At 36.4% G+C, this 24005-nt stretch overlaps 1 protein-coding gene across 1 annotated transcript in view; it reads right to left on the reverse strand.

Annotated features, from left to right (window-relative positions):
* Positions 1 to 7508: 7508 nt before the first annotated feature.
* The window catches only part of PTPN4 (protein tyrosine phosphatase, non-receptor type 4 (megakaryocyte)), a gene marked incomplete at its 5' end in the record, with an annotated part of 44739 nt that continues 28242 nt past the window's right edge, over positions 7509 to 24005 (reverse strand). Inside the window, 11 exons of the mRNA XM_008950365.1 lie at positions 7509 to 8270; positions 10529 to 10664; positions 14247 to 14395; positions 15411 to 15539; positions 17812 to 17958; positions 18704 to 18765; positions 18851 to 18941; positions 20400 to 20566; positions 22016 to 22172; positions 23510 to 23566; positions 23652 to 23735. Coding sequence (XP_008948613.1) covers positions 8184 to 8270; positions 10529 to 10664; positions 14247 to 14395; positions 15411 to 15539; positions 17812 to 17958; positions 18704 to 18765; positions 18851 to 18941; positions 20400 to 20566; positions 22016 to 22172; positions 23510 to 23566; positions 23652 to 23735 — 1266 coding nt within the window. The remainder of the gene's footprint in view (positions 8271 to 10528; positions 10665 to 14246; positions 14396 to 15410; positions 15540 to 17811; positions 17959 to 18703; positions 18766 to 18850; positions 18942 to 20399; positions 20567 to 22015; positions 22173 to 23509; positions 23567 to 23651; positions 23736 to 24005) is intronic.

Below are 24005 nucleotides of genomic sequence, written 5' to 3' on the forward strand. Positions count from 1 at the left end.
CTAACGGGAAAAGCCCCGCTGGCTGGCTTTAGCCACAGCAGTTACAAACTCCTGTTCTTTACTGCATTTGTTTTCGTGTTTAAGCTTGTGTTTGAGATCTCCAAATAGAAAACCTCAGGAAAAGCGGCATCGACAGAGGGCAACGTAAACCCTGCCAGCTAACAGGGACACTCATTCATCAACCCAAGTGCCCAAATGTACATCAAGTCATCTTGATGCTATTTGCTGGGGAAAAAAATCAAACCAATACACCTGCAAGGTAATTGCCCAGTATTTGCTTCCTGATTTAAATGTTATATGCCACAGTTATTTTAGCAGTCCTGTGCTGAAAACAGCACAATCCACCCACCACAAGCAGGAGCAAGGCAAGCTTGGGGATAGGCGAGATTCAGGTTCCTGCCTCGTGATTTACTCCGGAACATAAATCACAAGATGGGGGGAATTTAGATCCTTTTTACCAGAGGAGCAGGGACTGTGCTTGCTCTCGCTGGTCGCTCATTAAATACACGTGGGAGCTTGCAATGAAGTTCCCAAAGGAAATATTCAAAATCTTATTATATTTGAAGGGGAAAAAGAATTTGTTTTGGAGGTTTTCAGTTATGTGATGAAATTTCAGTGCAGATCAACTAACTGATCATTTCCATAACAAGCTTAGCTTCTAGTGGAGATCTCTACGATGTAAGTGGTAGTCTCCTTGCCATTAAGTCTACACCAATTCACATTTTCCTACTTGACAAAGGATTCTGGAGAATTACCTGCTTTGATAGAGTTGTCTCTAAGTTTTCTACCTGTCTTCAGCTCAAACTGAGCTTCTTTCCACTGTCACTCACATGCTCCCTTGGTGCTACCAAGAAACTCACGTTAGCCTCAGATTCTTTCCTGTAGCTTCAATGATACAAACTTTTTTTGCTCACTTTTGCTCTTCTTAGACCACATCAGCCTCTTGCTGTTCTCCACGTAATTCCACTCTACTCTGTCCTCAGTTTTTGTTACTCAGATCCTGTCTAAGTATATGTACATGCAACTGTGGTATCTGTGACTTGTCTTCTATCCCATCTTCCTATTTCAGTTTAATTTAAACTTTTCCTATTTAATACCTCTTCTTCTGTCTCTCTCCTTGAATGCTTTCGCAGTAGCTTTTATCTTTTTATACTTCAAATCCAAACACCTTGTCCTCACTTTAAAGTCCTGCATTAATCAGTCAAATTAAGACCATACAGGTCTGTTTCTTTCTTAGACTTAGCCCTCCTCAGATTATTTGTCTTGCCTCCAGTCACTTCATCATCTTTTCCTGCCTTCACTTTGAACATGCCCTCACTTTTTGGCAGCATTTCATGACAAGCTTCTATCTGGAATTTGTTTTTCACATCAGTATGCCTCATGTCCTCAGTTTTGTGATCTTTATCGAACACTGTCTCCAAAACATGGACTATATAAAAGTGAGAATGTTATTCTTCCATTAGAGCAAAAACTGCAGTTATATATTTTCCAGTAACAAAATTTGGCTGATACCTTCCTGTTTCTTCTGTAGCCAAGCAATCTCATCCCTGATAATTTAGCCTCACCTTCTAGTGCTCAGATCCACAGTGCTGTATTTAAAGGATACGTCTAAAAGTAAACCACGAGATGTATGTTATCTGGCACCACAAGTGTGTAAAAGTAGCACAGCAAAACTGTGTGTACAGTAGCAAGAAAATTGAAAAAAAAGAACTTTAAATTACTAAAGCACATCTTTATTTTGCAATTAAACAATTAAGATCCACAAGTAAACTATATATATATTTTCAAGTCTGTACCTAGACAACTATTTGTCAACTGAAATTAAATATATCCACAAAATATGCATAACAGCATTTTTTCACATAATAGAATGAAATTTTACTTAAGACTAAAACAAGACTTGTTAAATGTTAATTAGCATATTTATCCTGGGAACTGCTGGTTTTCGGTAGAAGTTAGTGTATCATTTTAATGGCAAGAAATTTCATTTTATCAAAATGAGGACAAATATATAAGGCCCTTTAAAGCATACAGTAGCTGCAGTGAAAAAAGCTGAATTTATTTTCACATTTTCCAGTGTTGACCAATTTCAAGTTTCCATCATTTTCAAGCAACTACCCTGGCTGTTTAGCCAAGATGTTGCTTTTAGTTGTTGGTGGTTTTTTTTTGTTTTGTTTTTTCCTTTTTTTTTTTTTCTCTCCACCTCATGTGCTTTTAAACAAATTCATAGGCAAAAGTCCACTTTGGGAAGAACCTTCCCATTCCCACAACATTAATAAAGTTACACAGGAGTCAGTCTAAACAAGAAAAGAGCTATTCAACTCTGAGATGATTTACTTCACACGTGCAGTCCATCATTCAGCAGTATGAAACCGAGATGAAATTTGACAACTGAAAGCCACAGCTGGAAATACAAATTATTTACCAGAAGTACCTAGCAAAACTATTGCCACCCATTGTTAATAATGGTCTAAATAATATTCTTCCCTTTGTATTTACATGTAGTATAGCACCTGTTACAGAAAAAACCCAAGCCTTACACAAACAGCCCTGCCAAATTGACTGGTTAAAATGGGATCACTGATAAACAAACAAACCAAACCAAACTGAAAATAAATTTGGATACAATGGATAAAACAAAACCTGTTTTCTTACCTTAGTTTTCCTGTAAGATTATTAATGTGGTGCCCCAATATACAGAGATAATTGCACTGGATTGTTTATAGTCTAGTCTTTGTGGATATATTCTAGTTAAAGAAAAAAAACAGCTTAATGTAAACTGTTTAACCCTTTCACTCATGTTTTAGGCCCCTGGCCTAGGAGTAAAAGGGTGATAACTTCTTTAAACTTTGTTGTGCATTAACTTTAGTTATCAAAATTCAAATAAGTTAAGTAAAAAAAAAAAATACTGATTTCCAGGTAATTGATCTACTGTTAAAACTAATGCGTAGCAGAAACACCTACAGTAAACATAGCTCATCTGCAGCTAGCTGAGAGAGATCACAGAAATCTACAAGTACCCTGTAGTTTCTATTTGCACCTTTTTTTTTTTTCCCCCTCCCTTCCCCAAATGCAAGCTTTGTATTCTTTTTAAGACAGGAACATTGAGATGATAGAATTACTAATATCTTATTAATATTTTTTTTTTTTTCCTGAAAGTCCCTCAGAAACACATGAACAATAAACCAGAAATGGTTGGAGCAATAGAAGGTATTTGTACCAGGGTGTAATCCAAGTGATCTCTGTACAGAAATCCACTGAGCATCTCTCTCCAGACCCAATTTATTTTGTCCAATAGTTCAGTCAGTAGTAGGCATGAGATAAAGTGCTACTATTTAAACATCAAAAAACTTAAAAAAAATACTCTTTAAAATGTGTAAGCTTGCTAAATACAAAATAACACAACCAACAAACTGTCAGCCAGACCGTGAAACCACCGTTCATGCTACAGCAGACTAGAACAATAGATATTTTAGTGGCTTTAAAAAAAATTTTTAAATGAGGCTACTGGTTTGAAGAAATCAAACGTCCTAATTTAATTAATAATTTCACATTTACGTAAAATTTTTACCACTGAATCCTCAATGAACAAAACATGCTAAAGCAATAGCCAGAGCTTACAGCCTATGTAGCAATTAAATTTTAGCTGGAAAAGCCCTATGAACTGAAAAGATGTACACTTGTACTAGCAACAAGCACAGAGGTAAAATCCAGTGATAAATGGACCTCTTCTGCAAACTGCTAAACAAAACCAAAAAATCTGTTTCAATTTATAACTGCAGTGGGGTAACAGAGACTGGACAGAACAGTTACACTGAAACAAACCAACCATTTTCCCCTTGTAACAGCTTCCCAATCACCATTAATTATAACCCCTGCAATTTCATGCAAGATCCACGTCTAATCAATGAATACATTTTTACCAGATTTTGATATGGGATCTTAGCACTAGAAGTAGCAATGGAGAAGATCTCAAGACAAAAGGTGGGTACTTAAATTAGCAAATACACTCAGCCAACAGTGGTCCTGAGATGTGAGCTACAAAAAGGCTACAAGTGACGTTAGAGGGCACCCCTCCTGTATTTGTGAAAGTCCAAATACGTACAATTTTAATTCCGACTATAACCTAATCCTCCCTTTATCCTCGGGGATGAGGGTCTTGAAGATTGCCTGGGCAGGCATAGATTGACTGCTCTACAGTTGAAACTACAGCATATGTATTGGAAAACCTGCTTTTGGTTGGAAATTGGTGGATCTGCAGAGTTTTTCGTGCTCATGCTAATTCCCTGAGCCATCAAACATCACCCACACACCTGCACATACACTGCAGAAGCATAAAAATATCACATAATTCAGCTCCACAGCATACCTGGAGCTCCAGCATCTCTATGCCAGTCCCCCCTACTTCCCAACTCCCTGGGCAGTGCAATTGCACCAGGTCTGCTGCATTCTGGCCCTTCCACATGTACCACACAGCTTTTTGAAAGGTCACCACAGAAATGTGCCAGCTATGCTCCTTCCATAACAAACTCCTCATGTTCCTTAATCTCCCAACTGCTTTCTCACCTTTTCTCAAATAGATGGTACGCCAGACTGGAATCAGATATTCTAGATGAAGTGTTATTGCTTTATCTATACGGGACATAAGCTTTCGAAATTTAACAGAAAAATGTGGAAGAAGCATCAGCTAGCATTAAATGCAGTGAGGAAAAAATAAAAGCAGGCTTTCTCTTTTTTATAACTGGGAAAGAATATACCAAAATAAAATGCATAAAAGTGGTATTTTGCTGCTTAAGACTTGCAAGTTATTTAAAATATGAAATGACTCCAAATTCAGGAGAAACAATTCTTCAGCTCTCAGTTATCTGATGTACCTAAAGCAGTACTTCTCAAAGCGGATTGGCTGACAATCTGCAGGTGGTTTATTAAACAATACCTGCTACTTATTTCATATTTAGCGAAACCAAAAAATGCCCCCAAAACACTCAAAGCCCCCGCTACAGCCCCATGCTTTTCTACTAAAAAGCCCCTTCAAATACACTTTAAACAAGAGATGGTAGTGGTAGTTTTCAATCCCAGCCTAAAAGGAAAGCAAAAAAGTCTTAAGATTATACATTGGCACAAAATTGTCATAATATTGCTCTTATTTACAATTAATTTTGTTTTTAAAACTGGATTTGTATCATGGAAGTGTTACAAACATACTAAAAACCCACCCAATATTTTTCATAATCAAATGGTATGAAAATAATTATTCATAAAATCCAACAGTCATAACACCAATCACGGATAGGTCAATAAGTCATTATGTCTGAAAGATACATTCATGTTTTGTACAGCATGAAACATACAAAAACTTCTTTAAAAAACTCTGAAGGATGATACAGATCTTCATAACCCAAAGTATAATACTCAGCAGTTTTGCTTTTTTTGGCCATATAAAAATATTTTCAAGGCCATTTATACCACAACAGGTAGAAACATTTGAACAAACGATTTATGGTGTAGAAGGGCTTCAGTGCTATTCTCATTTCCAACTGGTTTTTGGTTGCCATTCTCCTGGCCTTGGAGAAGCCAAAAAGCCCCTAAGTCACCAATGGCCAATTATCTAAGACTAGTTATTAGGTTTCCATTTTTTTCCCCAGTTAATACACTACAAATCAGCTTAAATCAGTACAGAGGAAAATTTTGAAGTGACCTATTATTACTTGTGTTTGTCATCAACACAGTAATGACAGATGACCAATAAATATCCCAAACTTAATTGTGGTATAAATGGGTCTTTTGAACTCAAACTGCTTTGGCAACTCTTCATAAGAATATTTAAATATGTGACATACCAACACTATATAATGTTGCTATAAAACTCCACTTCTGATTTCCCTCAGAAAAAAAGGGCGAATGGTATTTTCATTTACAACTTGACTATGAAGAAAAATTATTTCAATATAATGGAAGAACAGTTTTAAGTGCTCAGTTTAAAACAACCTTCCAACTAGCTGCCATCTCAGCTAATAACACTGTCACATGGAAGTTAAAGCTTATACTTTCCTAAAGAAGAATTTTCGTTTGTTGCAAATGGCTTAAAATAAAACTGATATTAAAGCTACTTTATGACTCTTTTTGAGTTTACCAGATCCAGAGTTTCTTGTAAGATTAATTTTTCACTGAGGGGTAACATTGATTTAAACATCAAATCTAGAAAGGTAAGAAACAGGGCCACAGGCCACCTAATATTATTTTTTTTCTAAAAATATTTAAAACTCTGTCTTCCATTTGGCATTGTGGTTCACATTTATCACTAAGTCATAAGCCAGGATTTCATTTTGCCTGAATCCCTTTTCACTTAATCGTTCATAGCTGGTCTCTTTCAAATGTCCATAAAACACAGTATATTACATAATATAATTCTTCATCAGTTAAAAATTATTTAGCGTATAACTTTCCACTTTAATTCTATGCTCCATATAGGTTACGACAAAATTTACTGGATAAACATTTTCAGGAAACCAATACAATAAATTAAACTTTTAAATAGAGGGCACAAAGTTATCTTGTCAGAGGGCAGTCAAAGAAGTGACTGATTTTTTTCTGACAGCACATTTATGGATCTTTAGAATGAGCTCAGATACTGTATCAGACAGACAGACATTTCTTACAAAACTGCTATGTACTTAAATAAGAAGCATCCCATAACAACAGGAACAATTTTTCACAACTGTAACAGAAGGTGACTGGGGGCATTAAGGAATTCAAGTTCTGGGACAACTTCATAGTGTTCTCCTCCCTTTCTCCCTACCCAAACTACTACTATGGAGAAAAAAAAAAAGAAAAAAAAAAGAAAAAAAAAAAAAGAAAAAAAAAAAAAAAAAAAAAAAGGCAGACCTGTACGAACATGGCTTGAAATCAACTATGAGGATTTAAAAAGTAATTGGTTAGCAGAAAATGGAATTAAATCACATCTGATTGAAAATTCAACCTGATTATCAGTGCTGTTAAAGAGTTACGTTCTAATCAATTAAGACAGCTATTCTCGATAAAAGGATAAAACAAAGTATCAGCTTCTAATCACCTACCAGCATTTCATAGTAAGCTGCTAGTAAGTTACTAGTTGGAAGGACTGAAGGAATGTGTCAGGTTTTTCACATCATTACAACACAGCAGCATACAATGCTCATTCATCGAGTTGGCAGAGGTGCTTTGGCTACCAAGAGTAGCACGAAGGTACTTGTATAAGGAAAGAGGGAATGGTATTTCCATGACCCCTTGTGGTAACATGTTCCAAGCACCAAGGGCCGTTTTAGAAATCTGAACCCATTAAGATAAATATGACAGGACAATACCACCCCCACAGAATCATGAGTGCCTTTCACTGGATGTACGCTGTAAGTCTCAAGGCACTTAAGGGGTTAAGACACAATGCATGCACTAGTTCCCATCACGTAATCTTAAGTCACATGAATCAGAATACACCAGTGTATGACACACAAGCTGTGTCAAAGAAATGCTGTTTATTTTTTTTATTGTTATTGTTATTATTTTGTACAAGATGCTGGTAAGTGGGCATTATGCAGCTACTGCCAGGTTAACACAGGCGCCAGCTTTCCTCTAGCAACCAGCTGGCCTCTAGTGAGAGTGTAGGACAGAGTGTGCTGCATCAGTAGGCAGTGTGTGTGTATCTATCTAGTATTGGCAATATTGCTAATGTTGTAAAAAACAAAACAGTGAGAGTCTGTACACAGTAAATAAACCTAGCACTGGAAAAAGACCATGGCTTAGTGTGGTTTTTTTTTTTCATTTGTTTTCCATTTAAGAAACAAGGGTGTAAAACGGAGTGAAATAATTCCAAGCCTTGTTTGTAGCAATTCAACCAGAAGCGCAGTATATGGCACTACCATGAGATATCGTAGGTTACCCTGAACACAATTAGTTCTTTCAGTTTATGGTTTGTTCGGAGCAAAGCACGAAAATAAAGTCTTCAAACAGATGAAGGTTAGAAGAGTTTCAGAGACTGATTTTGTTTCAACGTAAAGTGCAACAGTGCTGAAGTTTTCAAAGTCCTTTGTCAATTCTTTGCTGTACTTCACTATCATTTCCTGCAAGCAGTATTATGGCACAAAGAACGCTGCCAGTTCACTATAGAGGACAGGATTCCTCAGCTGATATCCTAGGATTTTTGCTCTTTACTTATGCAGTGATGCTTGTAAAGGTTTAATAAATCCTTCTTCATACACCTTCAAAATAGCTTCACATACAAATCTGTATTGACTCTGCAAAGGAAAGGAGATTCAGTAAATTGAAAAGAAATGTAAATGAACCATGTCATTTGGAAGCAGAAAAGGCCTCTAACATCTCCCCACCCCATTCTCTTGACAGGCCAAGCACTGTGCTTCAAAGTTAGTTTAGGAAACACAAAACAGGATCTTTACATTAGAACATGTTGTTTCTCAGCAGAAGAATGGGATGAACAGCACTTTGAATATATACCAAAAGTCACACCCACCAAAACAGTACTATTATTACAACATCACCTATTTAGCCATTTTCTGCTCTTCATTTCACTGCTGAAGTTTCACTGACCTGAGGTTTCCAAGCACTTGGTCTTAGAAGCTATAGTTTCAAAGCACTTTTTCAGACTTAGAATAATTCTGGCATGTTATTGGCACCTACTTCTCAGAACAGGCTAAAAAGCAAAATTGTTGTGTTTTAAAAATCCAGAACTCCAGTTTCTTAACATTATATAATGTCTAACTCTACAACATATTCAAGCCTAGCGCTTGCATACAGAGGCCACTAATATTTTATTTTAAACAAATAATAGCTAAAAAACCCAACAGCAATCAAATCAGAAGATTAAGGAAACGAAATGGAATAAAATCACTGTTTTGTAAAGCACCACAGCTAACACTGAATACTGCATAGTAGTGCATATGCTGGTCAGAAAGCCAGCTTGCCTGCCTTTTCACTGTCACAGAATACCCCTCTTCGTGCAGTCCGTGATGTCAGGTCTTAAGCAGGCACATTAGCAGATATAGTAATAGAAGCATTATTTACTGTACTGTTGCGTGTATATTGAAATCGTTAAGTTTATACGCATTTGTGTAAAATACTTATTTTGCCTCCAGTGCTCCCTGAAGGAGACTCTGAACTCTCCTTACACAGGACACGCAGCAGACACACACGGTAGGGCCACCTTGTGGGCACCGAGTGAATCTTTCAGGACATACAAAATCAGGAAGACGGTGCCAAAGGTTAAATTATAATAACTAACTTTTCTGAAAACTTTAGAATCCCCTACTTCAAGTCTTTTGTTATCCCTTCTCCCTCTGATGCAGTAAACACCTGCATTTCACTGAAGCTTGAAAATCCTGGTTTCTCTGAGATAAATGGGAAGACCAGAAAATACTTAGCACATGCCGTGAAAAAATAGTTAAAATACTTACTGCTGCACCTCGTACCTGTACCAGTAAAATTTCCTTCCTCTCTGTGTATGCTAGAGAGATGTGCTATTTTACTCTATAACCACCACAAAGAGCAAGAGCTATCCTTTATTATTTTTCATATATCAGCATCTTCCTCATTCTTCCCGTGATACACAAAAGTTTATTCAAATGTGATTAGACGAACAGGAGCAGGGACATTAAAATTAACGAATAACTAAAATCTGGAAGTGGTCAAAGTCTGGAACAACCAAGAGTCCAAGTGGGCTTTGTTTGTTGTTTGTTTGTTTTTTATTTAAAGATAACAGAACTCAATCTTTTGACCCTTTTTATGTCTTTTTTAAAAATGTGAGCACAGACTGCTTGTAGATACACAACACCTCACTGATACAAATAAAGAGATTCTAAATTTGTTCTAAAACTTTTACAGTTCTACACTTATCTCAGAAAAAAATCCCAACACCCAACATCATAGATCCAGGAACAATTCTAGCATCTTGAGATATATCAAATATGAAGACAGCACCAAAAGAATCCTGGCAACAAGTTACTTCATTTAGACTAAATACACTTAAAATTCCTTTTATATATCTCACATCAGATTTAAGTAAATGGATTTTTAAAAATCTATTTTCTCTGATTATTTTGCATTGAGTCACTAAAGGGCAGAGTTAAGGCTTGTTTTCATTGTAACTCGGGCAACATAAAAACCACTGGAGGTTTTTCTTGCACGTTTTAGATCTTTCTGTGTTTGCTTTTTATACTATTCCCATTCTTAACACCTGGAATTAGGCTCCTACTTTCTCCACTGGGTGGTTTTTAATGAAAATTGGCCCTTTTTGATATTAATTACCAAGTATCACCGAAACAGCTGCTGCTTTTTTCAAGTCTTTGTAGATAAAGAATTGTTCCTTTCCAACAGCCTAAGCAATTTATTCCTGCCTGGAGCCAATGCTATGGCTATAGTGGGTAAGGTGACCTCTTGGCAATATGATCTACAGTAAGTATATTAAAAATCTGTCTAATGATGTAACTAGGTAATAGAAAATCATTCTTCTGCAACACAGAACAGCAAGTATGATACTCACAGGTGTTTGGATCATCATGGCTCTTTGATCTCTCATAGTTCTCACAATATCTAATGGATAAACAGGCTGATTGCACTCAATGAGACACATAGCTGTCTCCATAGTGATAAGAACTCCTGTCCGTCCAATCCCAGCACTGCAAAAGATAAGAACACAAATGGAAAATGAAACAAAGTGCCTGGAATGTTGTTTATACTTTAAGACTTTCTTTCTCAAGGATTCTCACGACTGATTGTTACGATTCCCACACTATTAGGGTAGTGCTTAGACAGACTGTGTCACTGGAAGCCTCCACCCTGCCTAAAGAGAGCAAAAACCAATCAGTGCAGAATTATCAGTCCTTTGAAGAAAGGCCATCTTAACCCAGCCATTCACTTGAGCAGCATTTACAAACAGGTATTTAATCAGATCATATTATAAACCCTATTAATATCTAGACAATAACAAACCAGAGATACCCAGCATACGTTGTGCACTTGGTGTCAGTTTGACCACTACTGGAATGACTGTTACTGGAATGTTGGGTTGATTTGATAAAACCAGGCTTATGTTCTTGAAGTGATCCACACCTTCTTATTTCAGAATAAGGAACAGAACAACTACTAGAAAACTTTGGAGGATGATAACAATAATTTTCTTAGTATTAGAAAGTACAAGAGAAATCTAACTTGTGTAGATTTTAAAGGAATACATAATAGCAATCTCTTTTAAGTCAAGGAAGAACCATAACATACATCCCAGAATGGCAAAACTGTTAAGAGAGCTTACATGAATCATCTATAGCTCAATAATAAAACAAATCTAAAGATTTATCTGCGCTGCTTTACACATAAACATGCTTTTCCACAAGTAGCAATCCTCAAAGACTGAGTAATGCTGAACTTGATAATCAGTTTCAAATTCAAGTTTCTCATATTCAAGAAAATTATGGTGTACTTCTGAAAAATAATGTTTCTCCACAATACATGAGAATACAGGACCAAAACCATGTTTTCAAATGCCAGCATTATCTGCAACTAGTATTATCATACAACTAGTATTTCAGTCAATAAATGAAAATGTTTACCACTAAATTAGTTAATATAAACATTCCAAAGTTTGAAACTTAATTGTTCTGATTTTGAAGCATAACTTCAAATTAAGTCTGGCCCAAATACTACTTTAAATCTTTGCCCAGAAGGTGGCATTAAAGCTACTATGTGTTTCGGTGATGTCATGAGAATTTTATGTAACTAGCACATTTACATCTTGCCATAAAACTATTAAACAGCTGTTTATATTTCTAAAATATATGTACATAAATGTTCAATTTTTATACAAAATGCTTTATCAAATCCAAACATGAACAGTATCTGTCGAAGAACCTAATAACTCATTTTAGAACTTCAAAATTCAGAAGAAGGGCAATGACAACAATGAAAACTTCCATATGATATAGATCATAGGTAGGACAGGGCTCTTCAGCTTGGAAAAAGAAATCATTGACTGATGAGGGGGGACACTGAGCCAGGACATGAAAATCATGGAGTGTATAGACAAGGAGAGTGGCAAACCATCTCATGTCAAACAAGAATTAGAAATTATTCAAATAAAATAATAGGAATCTTGTAAAAATAAAAACAAACACAAAAACACAAACTTGGAAACTAGCACTTTTGGTAATTCAACAATACAACAACCTTTCTCATTTCCTAAGGTTTCTATTGCTTTACAATATCTCTTTTTTGGGGGTTGTTTTTAAACTACTATTGTACAAATACACATCTTCTCTACTACCTACTTGGACTCTTCACACTGAAGCTGGTGGCTTAGTTCTGAAAGCAAGTTTCTTGGTTTTGATGCACTAATGCCTTGTCCTATCATACTAAGCAGACATCAAAGATCATGTACATGCAATATACAGAGGAACTCCTGGGACCCTTCAGCTGGACTCACCAGTGGGATTTGGTTACCCTTCCCAACAGCCACCAAGTTAGGCCAGTTAAGTAGATTACGTTAAACTGAGATATTCCCTCTCTTTTCTTCTGTGAAAGATAAAACTGCTGTAAATATTGGTACTGAAACGATCAGTGTGGAACTGAACTGATGCCTCATTGCGACGAATGAAGCTGTTCATACTCTCCAAAGTTCCTGTCTTTGGAACACAGTTTCACACATTCCAGTGTCCCTGCAGACTTATACACTTCACAGTGTAAAAGATGTATTCAGATGAGAATGTAGACTGAGAGCCACAGAAATGATCAGAGGGCTGGAACAGCTCTGCTGTGAGGACAGGCTGAGGGAGTTGGGGCTGTTCAGCCTGGAGAAGAGGAAGCTCCATGGGGACCTTATAGTGACCTTCCAGTACCTGAGAGGGGCCTACAAGAAAGCAGGGGAGGGACTGTTCACAAGGGTTTGTAGTGACAGGACGAGGGGTAATGGCTTTAAGCTAGAAAAGGGTAGATTCAGGTTAGACATTAGGAAAAAGTTCTTCAGTATGAGGGTGAAAGATCACTGGAATAGGTTGCCCACAGAGGTGGTGGAGGCCCCATCCCTGGGGACATTCAAGATCAGGCTGGATGAGGGTCTGAGCAGCTTGATCTAGTTGGAGATGTCCCTGCTTAAGGAGGGGGGACTGACTAGATGGCCTTTGGAGATCCCTTTTAGCCCAGGCATTCCAAGATTCCATGACATTCTCACTATTTGCTCACAATGGTATCACAAACGTATCTCAATAATGGAAGTTGAGGAGCAATATCATTTAAGCCCGTGGCATTCTGGTACTGGTTTCCCTAATTAGTAAGATTCACCTTGAGCAGCATAAAGCCAGAATACAAAACCAATTAAATACAATTTATGACACACAAAGTGTTCAAACACTTCTCTTCTTCAACAAATATCTAGTTTACTTGTAGATGAGATAATCTTTAAATTCATTTTATTCCTTAAACCTCTTAGCTTCTCTCTGACTTGGAACACTGACTGTCTGGGGAGCATTTGGGAATTTAGAGGTCAAATTTTATTCCCAGAACTACTCAGCAAGAATTGGTATAGCACATGTTCATTTTAAGAGATTTGACATTATGTATCATTATAGTTTACTATTTAGGTACTTTAAAGCATTAAGTTTTTTATATCTCCTATAGGAAGGTAGAACTATTAAAAACTATTGCACAAGAAAAACAAAACACATTTCATGTGTACATAAAAATCTGAGTAACAAGTTATTTTAATTCATGACAGAAGTAAGTTGTCGAGAAAAATGTGTCATCTTATGTAAGCACCAAGATACCCTGAGGTCTAGGACTACAGGCTTGAGAGAAAGCGACTTTTATTTGATCATGGCAAACACCACCCGCATTTTCCGCTATGGATTATTTATACAGCCATTCTGGAGTTTTGTGGAACAGACACCATGAAAAAAAGGTTCCTAAGTATCTTTTGTAATTTCCCTGAATTATTATACAGACTGTTAGCACAAGCGTTTAAATTGTAAACAAAACAAAACCACCAAACCCAACCAAATCCCTGCACAGATCCATGTGTGCAGATACTCAAAATGCTCACGGAAATATGATTACAATTTGAAGCAATTGCTTAATTTCAATGTTAAGTTCTCCTGTCATCCCCAAAGCAGATAAAATTAAATGTTTATTTCAACAACAAAGCACAGAAAAGCTATTCAGTGATAAAGAAGTTCAAGTTGATGATTTAATAAAGTTGGAAAAAATCCAGATACCTGCAATGGACAACAACAGGTTCTTCTCTGCCAGCCCTCTTCTTGCGCACCAGACACACAAAATCGAGGAAGTCACTGGAGTCATCAGGAACCCCATGATCAGGCCACGCTATATACTGGATCTGGGTTAGCTGGCGACTTTCTTCTTTCTAATCAGAAACATGAAGTTTATTCAAGGGTAATTCGGGTTCCACTAAAAATCCCAAGCCGATAATGATAATAAAAATTGTAATAATAAAATCAATGGTACATTTACAGCAACTTGTACCTATAATAAAAGTGGCTTCAGGCAACTAGGCCACCCAATAGGTGTAAAAGCAGCATTTAAAGAATAGAATTTACCCCACTTCAAATAACTGTTAGGCATGGAATCAGCTACAGAGGTTCCACTGCTGGTAACAAATGAGCAATCATCTCAACAGGACCCAGGGCAGGAATTTTAACTGAAAATTAACTAAAAGGCAGCTCTATAAATCTGGCATCTCATCTGGTAACCTAAGCAGTGAGAAATGAGTATGTGAACTATATTCCAGATGCTCATTTCCAAACATTTCTGAGATGGAAATGCCAGCTGGGGTGGCTCTGAAAACTTCATGGGCCCTGAAAATCATGCAATGCATGTTCAAGAAGGCCCTTCTTTACATGGAGTTGCCAATTCCCATTTGTCTTTCTCTCAGCAGGATTTATCATCTATCTACTTGCACATACACTCCACAACGGAGTTATGAAGAACTGTTTGTCTCTGCCAAGACAGATTTTCACTTGCAATAATGAAATGTCCCTAGTGTTTCATGTTTCAAAAATATCAAGGAAGTAACAACTTTGTCAACTTCTTTAATTACTCTTTCTCTTTGGCCAGGGCATGAAAGACACCAGTAAGGACTTTTAAAAAAATAATGCATCTTTTATGTAATTAAAAAACTAATTAATAGGATTACAGAAACAGAATCTTTATGATATTTTACTAGTGAAAGGTTTGTTATTCTAAGACCAGAATTTAAGTATATGGCAACATGTGTAGTTTTATAAAGGCTTCTAGAAATAAACAGTTCTATTCATGTGGGTATGTCACCAAGCTGAAAAGGAAGTCTGACTCAGTAAGTTTTTAGCTAGCCTGTAAGGATTCCACAGATTAATACTTCAAAATAGACAGCATGATTTTACCTCCAGATTAGTCAATGTCATTTCTCGAAAGACATAAGCAGGATTTCCTTCTTCTGAATGACAGGTTATCTGGAAATTCCCATATGATGAGCTTCCTGATGGCTCTGGCCAGTACTGATGGCATTTAACCTAAAGTGAACACATTTTTTAAGACATCTGTGTTCAAATTTACAGAGTATTACTTTTGTTCTCTCTAGTTCCTTATACCTTTGTTCATTAAAAGCTATTTTGTTCATTTTCTAATCACTATTAATTTACTTACCAAATAGACTGTATTACCTATTTATTGTTTATAACATAAGGTATTGCAGAAATTTCCTGGTTTTCTTTTTAAGAGGACATGCACCAGCTCTTGAGGTTAGTTTAACTGAAGATGGATTCCTTTAACTTTCATTAAAATTTAAAAAGTACACCTATAAATATTCCATCCTAACACTTGAATGACAAAAATGCTGCTTTACAAACATTCCTGACCTCCCAGATCCTAATCTTCTCTTCTCAAAGTACATTTCTATGGGAAAAGAACAAAAACAAACCAAAAGGTGATAAGCAACAAAAAAGTTACTGTGCTAATGCAGAAATTAGGGGGATGCAGATGGTGGACTTCAGAGATTCCTGATGAAGTCAATGTGAATGAAAACTTTGAACACTACGATTTTTAGATATATTGTTTAAATGCCTAATTACAGAGGTTATTTCAGCTCAAGTGTACTTTTGTTTTTCCAACCCACCTGGCGATTCTTTAAGAGCAGCCAGATTTGCAGACTTCCTGCTCCACTGAGACATCCTGGCATGCAGGGGGATAGTGATGTCAGTAGCCTCATGATCAGCTTTAGAGCAGGGAGTCTGCCTATGGGTATAAGACAGATAAGTCCTTTTATTGCATTATTAAGCAGCTCTCCAAAGAACTCCACAAATATCATTATTGAAAGGGTGGGGAAACCTCAGAGAACTGCAATTGCAAGTCTGTTCTTAGCAGATCTGCAAAGAAACTCAAATTAAAAGGGCACTTGTACTGAAATTCCCTCTAATCATGTTTATTTGGGAGCAGGTAGCATCATGCTAGCACTGAGTCACTGAAAAATTGCTTAAAATGCTGCAATTCCCCTTCAATTATTTTAATTATATTTGGAGGCCTGACCTCCCAACAAATACGTGGTTATTAAAAAGATAGAAAATATACAGACAGCACAACTACAGTTTGAGTTGATCAGAACACCCACAACCTACTATAAATCCATCTCCAAAAGACATCCTGAACATGGAGAAATTCCACTGAACTGTTATTCCAGACTGTCATTTCTGTCCACATACTCAACCACTCAGTGCTACTGTGAATGTTGTAGACTATAAACTCAGTGTGTATGACCAGATTTGATTGTTTTGCCTGCCTCCAAAGGACAAAGCTGCATAATAAACACAGCTATTAAGGGGAAGCTATAACTTAAAAACCAAAACCAAACAAACCACAAAATACACCCAAAGCCTTTTACAGGACCATTTAAAATTCAGTAACTACTTCATTAACAGTACTCTACTTCACATTTTAGTATGGAAATGACTTAAAGGACTATGATTCTTTCAAATGATTAAACGAAATGTTTATAGCCAGAGAAGAACATTTTATGAAGTATCTTAGACTTCAAGCTTATCAAGGATTCTCTTAAAGACAACCATCCAAGCCTGGGATTTTAACACTACAAATCTGTGTTAGGCTGCCTCAAAAAAATTAATCTCTCCATATATCAAACAACGAAGCTACAAAAATTCATGAATCTTCTTGGAGTTTCTCCACTTGAAGTTTAGAGAAAAAAATCCTATTAAGGTAAACCCTAGTTGCTTTTTACTTCACAATAATGAATCAAAGACGACCAAAATATTTTAAGAAATATGTGAAGATTTCATGTATTTCAGAAATTATTTAATAAAGTTTAAATATTAGCAACGTTAACAATATCACAAGGTTTAAAATGCGAGAGTCATAACTGCAACAGTACTAGGGATGTACTGCTCTTATGGCAAAAGTCATAAAACCATAGAGTAGTTTGGGTTGGAAGGGACTTTTAAAGGTCACCTAGTCTTCTTACGCCCCTGCAGTAAGAAGGGACATCTTCAACTAGATCAGGTTGCTCAGAGCCCTGTCCAACCTGACCTTGAAGGTTTCCAGGGATGGGAACCCTACCATCTCCCTGGGCAACCTGTTCCAGTTTATCACCACCCTCACTGTAAAAAATTTCTTCCTTATTTCTCATCTAAATCTACCCTCTTTTCACTTAAAAACATTACCCCTTGTCACATTATATGTCATTGTAATATATTCCTCTAATCCTTTAACGGCTAATCACCAAGAGATTTTTTCAGAAGATTATGCAAGTAGTTTTTCAGGAAATCTTTTACTTACTCTGCCCCGTTCAACTTGAGTCGTTAACATTACAACCATAGATGAGCCTTGTTCCCAAGTCATCTGCCAAAAATCAGGACAAGTGTTCGGCAATGGACCTTGACAAGCAATGTACTGGTTTATTATTGTGGAAGAAGGGATTTCCATCTAAGAAAGGACAATATCATTATTTTAATTCTTACAGCAAACACAAGTCAGGTATTAGACATTTAGTGTTTAGTAACCGATATACTTTAAAAAGCAGCAACTACATTAATTCTATTTATTTTAAGTTAGTAAGTATGGATTGGCACAGATAAAAATTCTTCAAAGTGTTTCACAAGCCAAGTTATTCCAAAGATCCAAGTACACTTCAGATATTAACTGACAGTTATGTAGCTGCCACGATCAAGATTAATGATGGTCAAAAAAAGAAATGATAGAACAGTTGGCAAATACTTCAGGTGCAAACATTTCATACTCTGTGGGTTTTCTGACAGTAGCTTTTAAAATACTGATCCTGGAATTTAATTTCATCTGGTTTTTGTTTCTGGAAGTAAAAATCAGTAGCTGTAATTTTATTGTTACTGACAGTGACGGAGGAAGATGTAGAAGAAAGTGCTGCTAGATTAAGCTCCACTGATGTTGAACACTGCTGCCACATTAGTCATCAGAAAAGACGAATGAATTTCCCTGGTAGGGGGCTAGCTTCTCTTACAGTGTTACAGCTGCCAAAAGGCATTAGCAAGTAAGTATATCTACAGTAAATTTGAAACCATTTGAGTACAATTTTATTAGCCATTCTAGTCCAAACTAGATTTATGAAAACGCTTGGGGATTTTTGATCAACTTCTCCATTGAAAATCTGCAAAATTACTTAATGTCAGAAGCTCTTTTGAAAAGTACTACTCACATTTATATAATTTGCATTGATGTAATCTTCATTACTTTTTAAAATAACCCGTGTAGCATCATCTGAAAAAATGTTTAGAAAGATGTTACTTATTTACTAACAACAGCAAAATCCTTTCAGAACACATATACAAACACACATACTTACAAGGCGAAATGTCTCTGTATCTATTTTTGGAAATGTTTTGAGGTAATCTGGCACAAGACATTGTCATTCCAGGCTTTTTCCTGTACAATTGCTAAAAGACAAAAATGATGGTCAAGCCATAATAGGTGGTAAAGGCCTGTCAGCATATTACTTGCCTAGAGCTACTCTTTAGAATGTAAACTATCAAGCAACTCTAACTTCAACGTACATGAAAATGCTTTTGAAAAGAAACCACTATGAATTCAGATATGCTGTGGGATCACTGAAAATAGTCAAGACTTTGTCACTATTTGTTTACAGGCAAGCTGAACATTAAAGCTCAAGCTTCCATAAGAACACTGATTGGCAGAAAAGTCAATACCATATGTGGGCAAGAGAATTGACTGATACTGACATTCCACACAGGGATTTGGGGCAAGCAGGTTGTGTTGTATACAGGCATCTACCTACACTGCAGTTGCTTCAACCCCCTCCCTGTCCCAGTGTCCTTCAGCATTTCAGTAACTGTAGAGCAAAGCCTGGGCTACTCTGTGCCTTTCCTGCAAAGTTTCCTCTGAGAGGTCCCTCCCCCCTCACTCCTTAGCCGTGCCCGGCCACAGCCTTTGAGCTGTGAACAGTATCAGTGGAACCATCCAGGCTCAATGAAAAGCACTTGGAAAACTTTTGAATGCTGCTGAACTTGTTTGGAAGACTGAGAATGTATGGTTAAGAAGGCATTTAAATCACTTACTTCAAGAAGATATTTTCTTTCTCTATATAAAAGTAAACGTCACCAAAGTCCTTAAAGAATAGTATATGTAGTTTTAAATATATGTTGTAATACATAATGCTAGGTCTCCATTTGGTGAGGAATTCACAGAACTCACACTGCTGTGTTTTACAAACCTACTGCTTGCTGCTTTAAGTCACTTGATCTCATGCATTGAAGATGGAATATCATCAAGGCACAAGTTAGTGCTAAAGAAAGACAATTGCTATCAACAGCTTAGGAACCCACAGGAAGTGCACTGTTCTTTTGAAATATGTCATAAAACCCCCAGCTATTTATAACAGACATTGTTACACTAGCCCTTAAAGTTAGGGTTGAAACTCTTAGGATTAAGTTTGTATTTTCTATTGTTAATTTTTCCTTCCCTCATTGAGGTTATCCACATAATGTCAACAGACCAGCTGTCATACTGTTTCTACAGTAGCTTAAACAAGGAATGAAGGCCTGAGTACAGAACACTTACTTTGGTATACATTTTTCAGTCTTCCTCTCTACAAAAGTATCTTATTAGCATGTCCCCAATAACCATAAAAAGCTCTAAGTAATCAATAAAGCTACTTAACACTAAAAACTAGTATTAGGATTATTCTATGCCATAAATATACACATACAATACAGGATTGGACTGTTTTTAGATTTTTCTTTTGAGAACATTAGACAATTGTTCTTCCAAAAGACACTGACTCTACTGAAATTTAACTGAAAACTGCTCTGCTTAAAATAATTACTGTTCCAGAACACTTGGAGCTTGCACATAGCTACAGGTGAGACAGTACTCACATCAAACTGAGCCAAAACCGTTCCAGTGATAAGTCCCTCTGCTAGTTGAATCATGGATTCCCTCAGAGCATTATCATCTTGATGGACACCATCAAGTGGAGATTTCTCAGGGATGTACTGGAAGTCAGGCTCACTCTCTGGCTTCTCTTCCACAACATCATAGACAGCTATAACAAAAAAAGGTATGAACACTCTTAAAGAACAAGCTGTTTGGCAAAGTTAATTTAAAGTAATTTATTTAAAATAGCAAAAAAGGCAAGTATTTCTCCTGCAGAAAAATCCAGTTATTAACACACTGATTTAGTGGCCATCACCAAAGGCAAGTAGCCTTTACTGATCATTATAATCCATGAAAAAAATATTTTTTTGTTTTGTTTTGTTTAAGAGTAATTAACTAAAAGCACATCAGTGACTGGTAAAACATGGATCAAAACATTGATCAAAACTTATGTTATACCCTACCTTGTCTGACAACTCCCTAATCTCAAATGCACACATCATGCTTCTGAAGTCATCACAGCTACATTTACATTTTTACTTTTAATTAACTTTGAACAGATTTTAGGTTTTGGTAACTAGGGCAAGATATGCAGACCACCTGAGAAAATGGCATTAATATATGCCATTATAATGCTATCAATGCTGTGTGCATGCCCTGCCCATAAACTAAAAAATAAAATGCATCTGCTACTACACATAAGAGACATATGCTGTTCAAAAGCCTGTTTTTAAAGGATATCTCATGACCACCAGGCAGGAAACTGACAGCTCCTCACTTCTACAACTCAAATATTTTTATTCAGAATACAAAGATAACACCCAGGAGGAAACTGTTTTAGTAAATTCGTCAACAAAGCTAACAATTTTATCTGAAAACATAGGTAAGTGCAGAAAAGCTGCAAGAGAAATTTACACACAGAATGAGAAGACAATAGTGCAAATAAAGGAAGATTTGTTTATGAGGTGGCTGAGGTACTCTCCTACAGTCATTCCAATCAGTCCAATTAAACATTATTATTTTTAATTTTCTTTTTCCTCTACTCCAGTGGCCACCTGCTGGCAATGCTCCAACAGTGTATGTCATGACTACACTGCACAAGCCATTCCTTAGACTGCACTTTCAGCACTTCTTCTATTAAGCTTCCTCAAGTAGCAAAGTTACCAGTGGTTCTGCATTGTTTTAGAAACATATGGAAGGATTTTGCATGTATTGACCTCCGAAGTCATACAAACACTGGGTGGTGAGCATTTTTTTTGTGTTCAGTTTTTATTTTCCTTAAGGGAATAATAGCAACCTCAGAAACCACATTCAATATCCATGTAGGTTTCTAGACATTTTTATAAATGAGAGGGAGATAAAAATTTAAATTAGCTCTGTTAGAAATACTTGACCTCTGACTTTCCTATCTGTTTTCAACACTTAGTTATGTACCACTCCCTAGAGTACAGGATCAACCAATATTTGTACATACATCGTGTTGCATCAATTCTTTTTCAAGGCAGGGAGTTCTTTCTTCACAGATGGTTAAGCATTCCATCCCAGGACACAGAGCAGAGTTTAAAAAATGAAAGCAAGGTGTGGAATTTTTTTTAAAAATTATGTACAAATCACTCACCATTGGGTCGAACTAGGAGCACAAGTTCCCCTGAGTGTCTCTCACAGCTAGCTTTGATAAACATAACAACTTGATCATGGGTATGCTCTGCTATATCCCTGCCATTAATCAGTACAACCTGGTCCCCTTCATTCAAACGAGGGACACAGAGATCAGCCTGCAAGGTAGGGAAAAAAAAAAATTCAATCTGTAAAACAAGCCACTTCCAAATTTTCACCTTAAAATAGCAACCTAAAGTAACGACAACTGGGGACTTGGATCCTAACAGCCTAGTTGCTATGGTGGTTGCATTGTATTCAAAAGCTGATTTTAAGAATTTCACAATTCATATGACAGTGCCATTCACATGAACATATCAATTTGAAACTGGGAGGTGACTCTCATTGTAACATATCTTGGCAGCCCTTACTCCACTCCTCTGGTTGAAGCAGAAAGCTCCTCTGAATCACATTTTGGAAAGGCAATAGAAACAGGATGTTCTTATCTTTGAAGTGAAGGGAGTAACATGGCAAAGCCTCCTTCAAATGAATTACACAGGTTTAAATGCTTCAGGCGTGAAATATCACAACTGCAATGACAAGGGTAAGAAAAGGACCGAAGGCAATGCACAAATACCAGTAATCTCAGAGACTGGAATCAGGTAATGAAAACCACTATTGTAATTGTTGTCTGAACACCATAGCAGAAAAAAAAGAAGAGCATGTCATCACCAAATATCTTCTCCTTAGAGAGCTGATGTTTAAAGCATTTAGCTAAAATTATTTATGCTATTAAATATTTCAGAAATAGTTAATGGGCACAAGAACAATGCTCTTAGCAAACATTTTAATAGCTTAAAATAGTCAAAAAAAAGAGAAAGCTGTACTACTACAATGCTAGCAAATAAAAAGGTATGAACAGAGCTAATTCCATTCAGCTGACTATCAGGTCAGTATTTTTGGCAATCAATTGACAAAATATTGTGCCTAGTTTGAAGACACTACTGATAGTCACTGAACACCAGCAACAACAGACAATCAGACCCGATGAATGATTCATGATGTCTGATTTTACTCTAAATCTTGGCTTTATTCAGCTACATCTGTCACTAAAATAAGAGAGATCTGCAATTTTAGTTTTTTTAACATACTAAAAGACTTTTTCAATATATAAGTTATGCAAAATTATATAAATGCCTGTATTTTTAAAAAAGCAATAAACTAAATTTTTAGGATGACACAGCTCAAGAAACTGCATGCTGAGCATCTGTAACTCCCTGTAATTTTTAGGCTTTAAACTTTGTTTCAGTAAGAAAATAATATTTTTGAGGACTGAGTAAGGTTGAAAAATGCTACGCAGTCCCATCAAATTCTTACTGTATATAATTTGCTTTGTTATGATAATGTTACAGCACCAACTAATTTTTATAAGCAGCTTTGAAGTAATTTATATTTTTTAATACGTACTCTGAGATACACAGATATTGCTACCAAGTTTGTTTTTTTGTTCACTTACAGGTGTTCCTGGAGCTACCCTGGACACTATTACTGGCATCTTCTGATCATATCCACCCTTTAAAAAAAAATTAAATTAGTAATAAATCAAAAATGTCAGAAACTAATCTCAATGGACATGCAGGGAATGGATGTACTGTTACCTTTACATTGAAGCCAAACCTTCCATTTTCATCTGGTTTCATTCTGATCATAACAAGATTGTCATGGGGGACACCACCGTTGGGCTAGTAAACAGAATTTATATTAATATATATTTTGTCCATAGTTAAGACTTTGAGAATATTGTATGTAATAATTTTGCAGTTCCCTCATGAAGTAACTGTTCCTGGGCATGTGAGAAAATAGCAAGCAAAAGTGCAAACATCTTATCTCAAGCTTTGCATAGAAAAGTTACACATTAAGAAGTCTTGGACATAGCTAAGTTAAAAGTGTGTTCTGTCAAAGTGAACTCAAAGTGAGAAACAGTACTAGAAAAGACTAACTAGCTTCAAGCA

This window comes from Merops nubicus, unplaced genomic scaffold (genome assembly GCF_000691845.1).
Source record: "Merops nubicus isolate BGI_N331 unplaced genomic scaffold, ASM69184v1 scaffold16332, whole genome shotgun sequence".
In the NCBI taxonomy this organism is placed as follows: domain Eukaryota; kingdom Metazoa; phylum Chordata; class Aves; order Coraciiformes; family Meropidae; genus Merops; species Merops nubicus.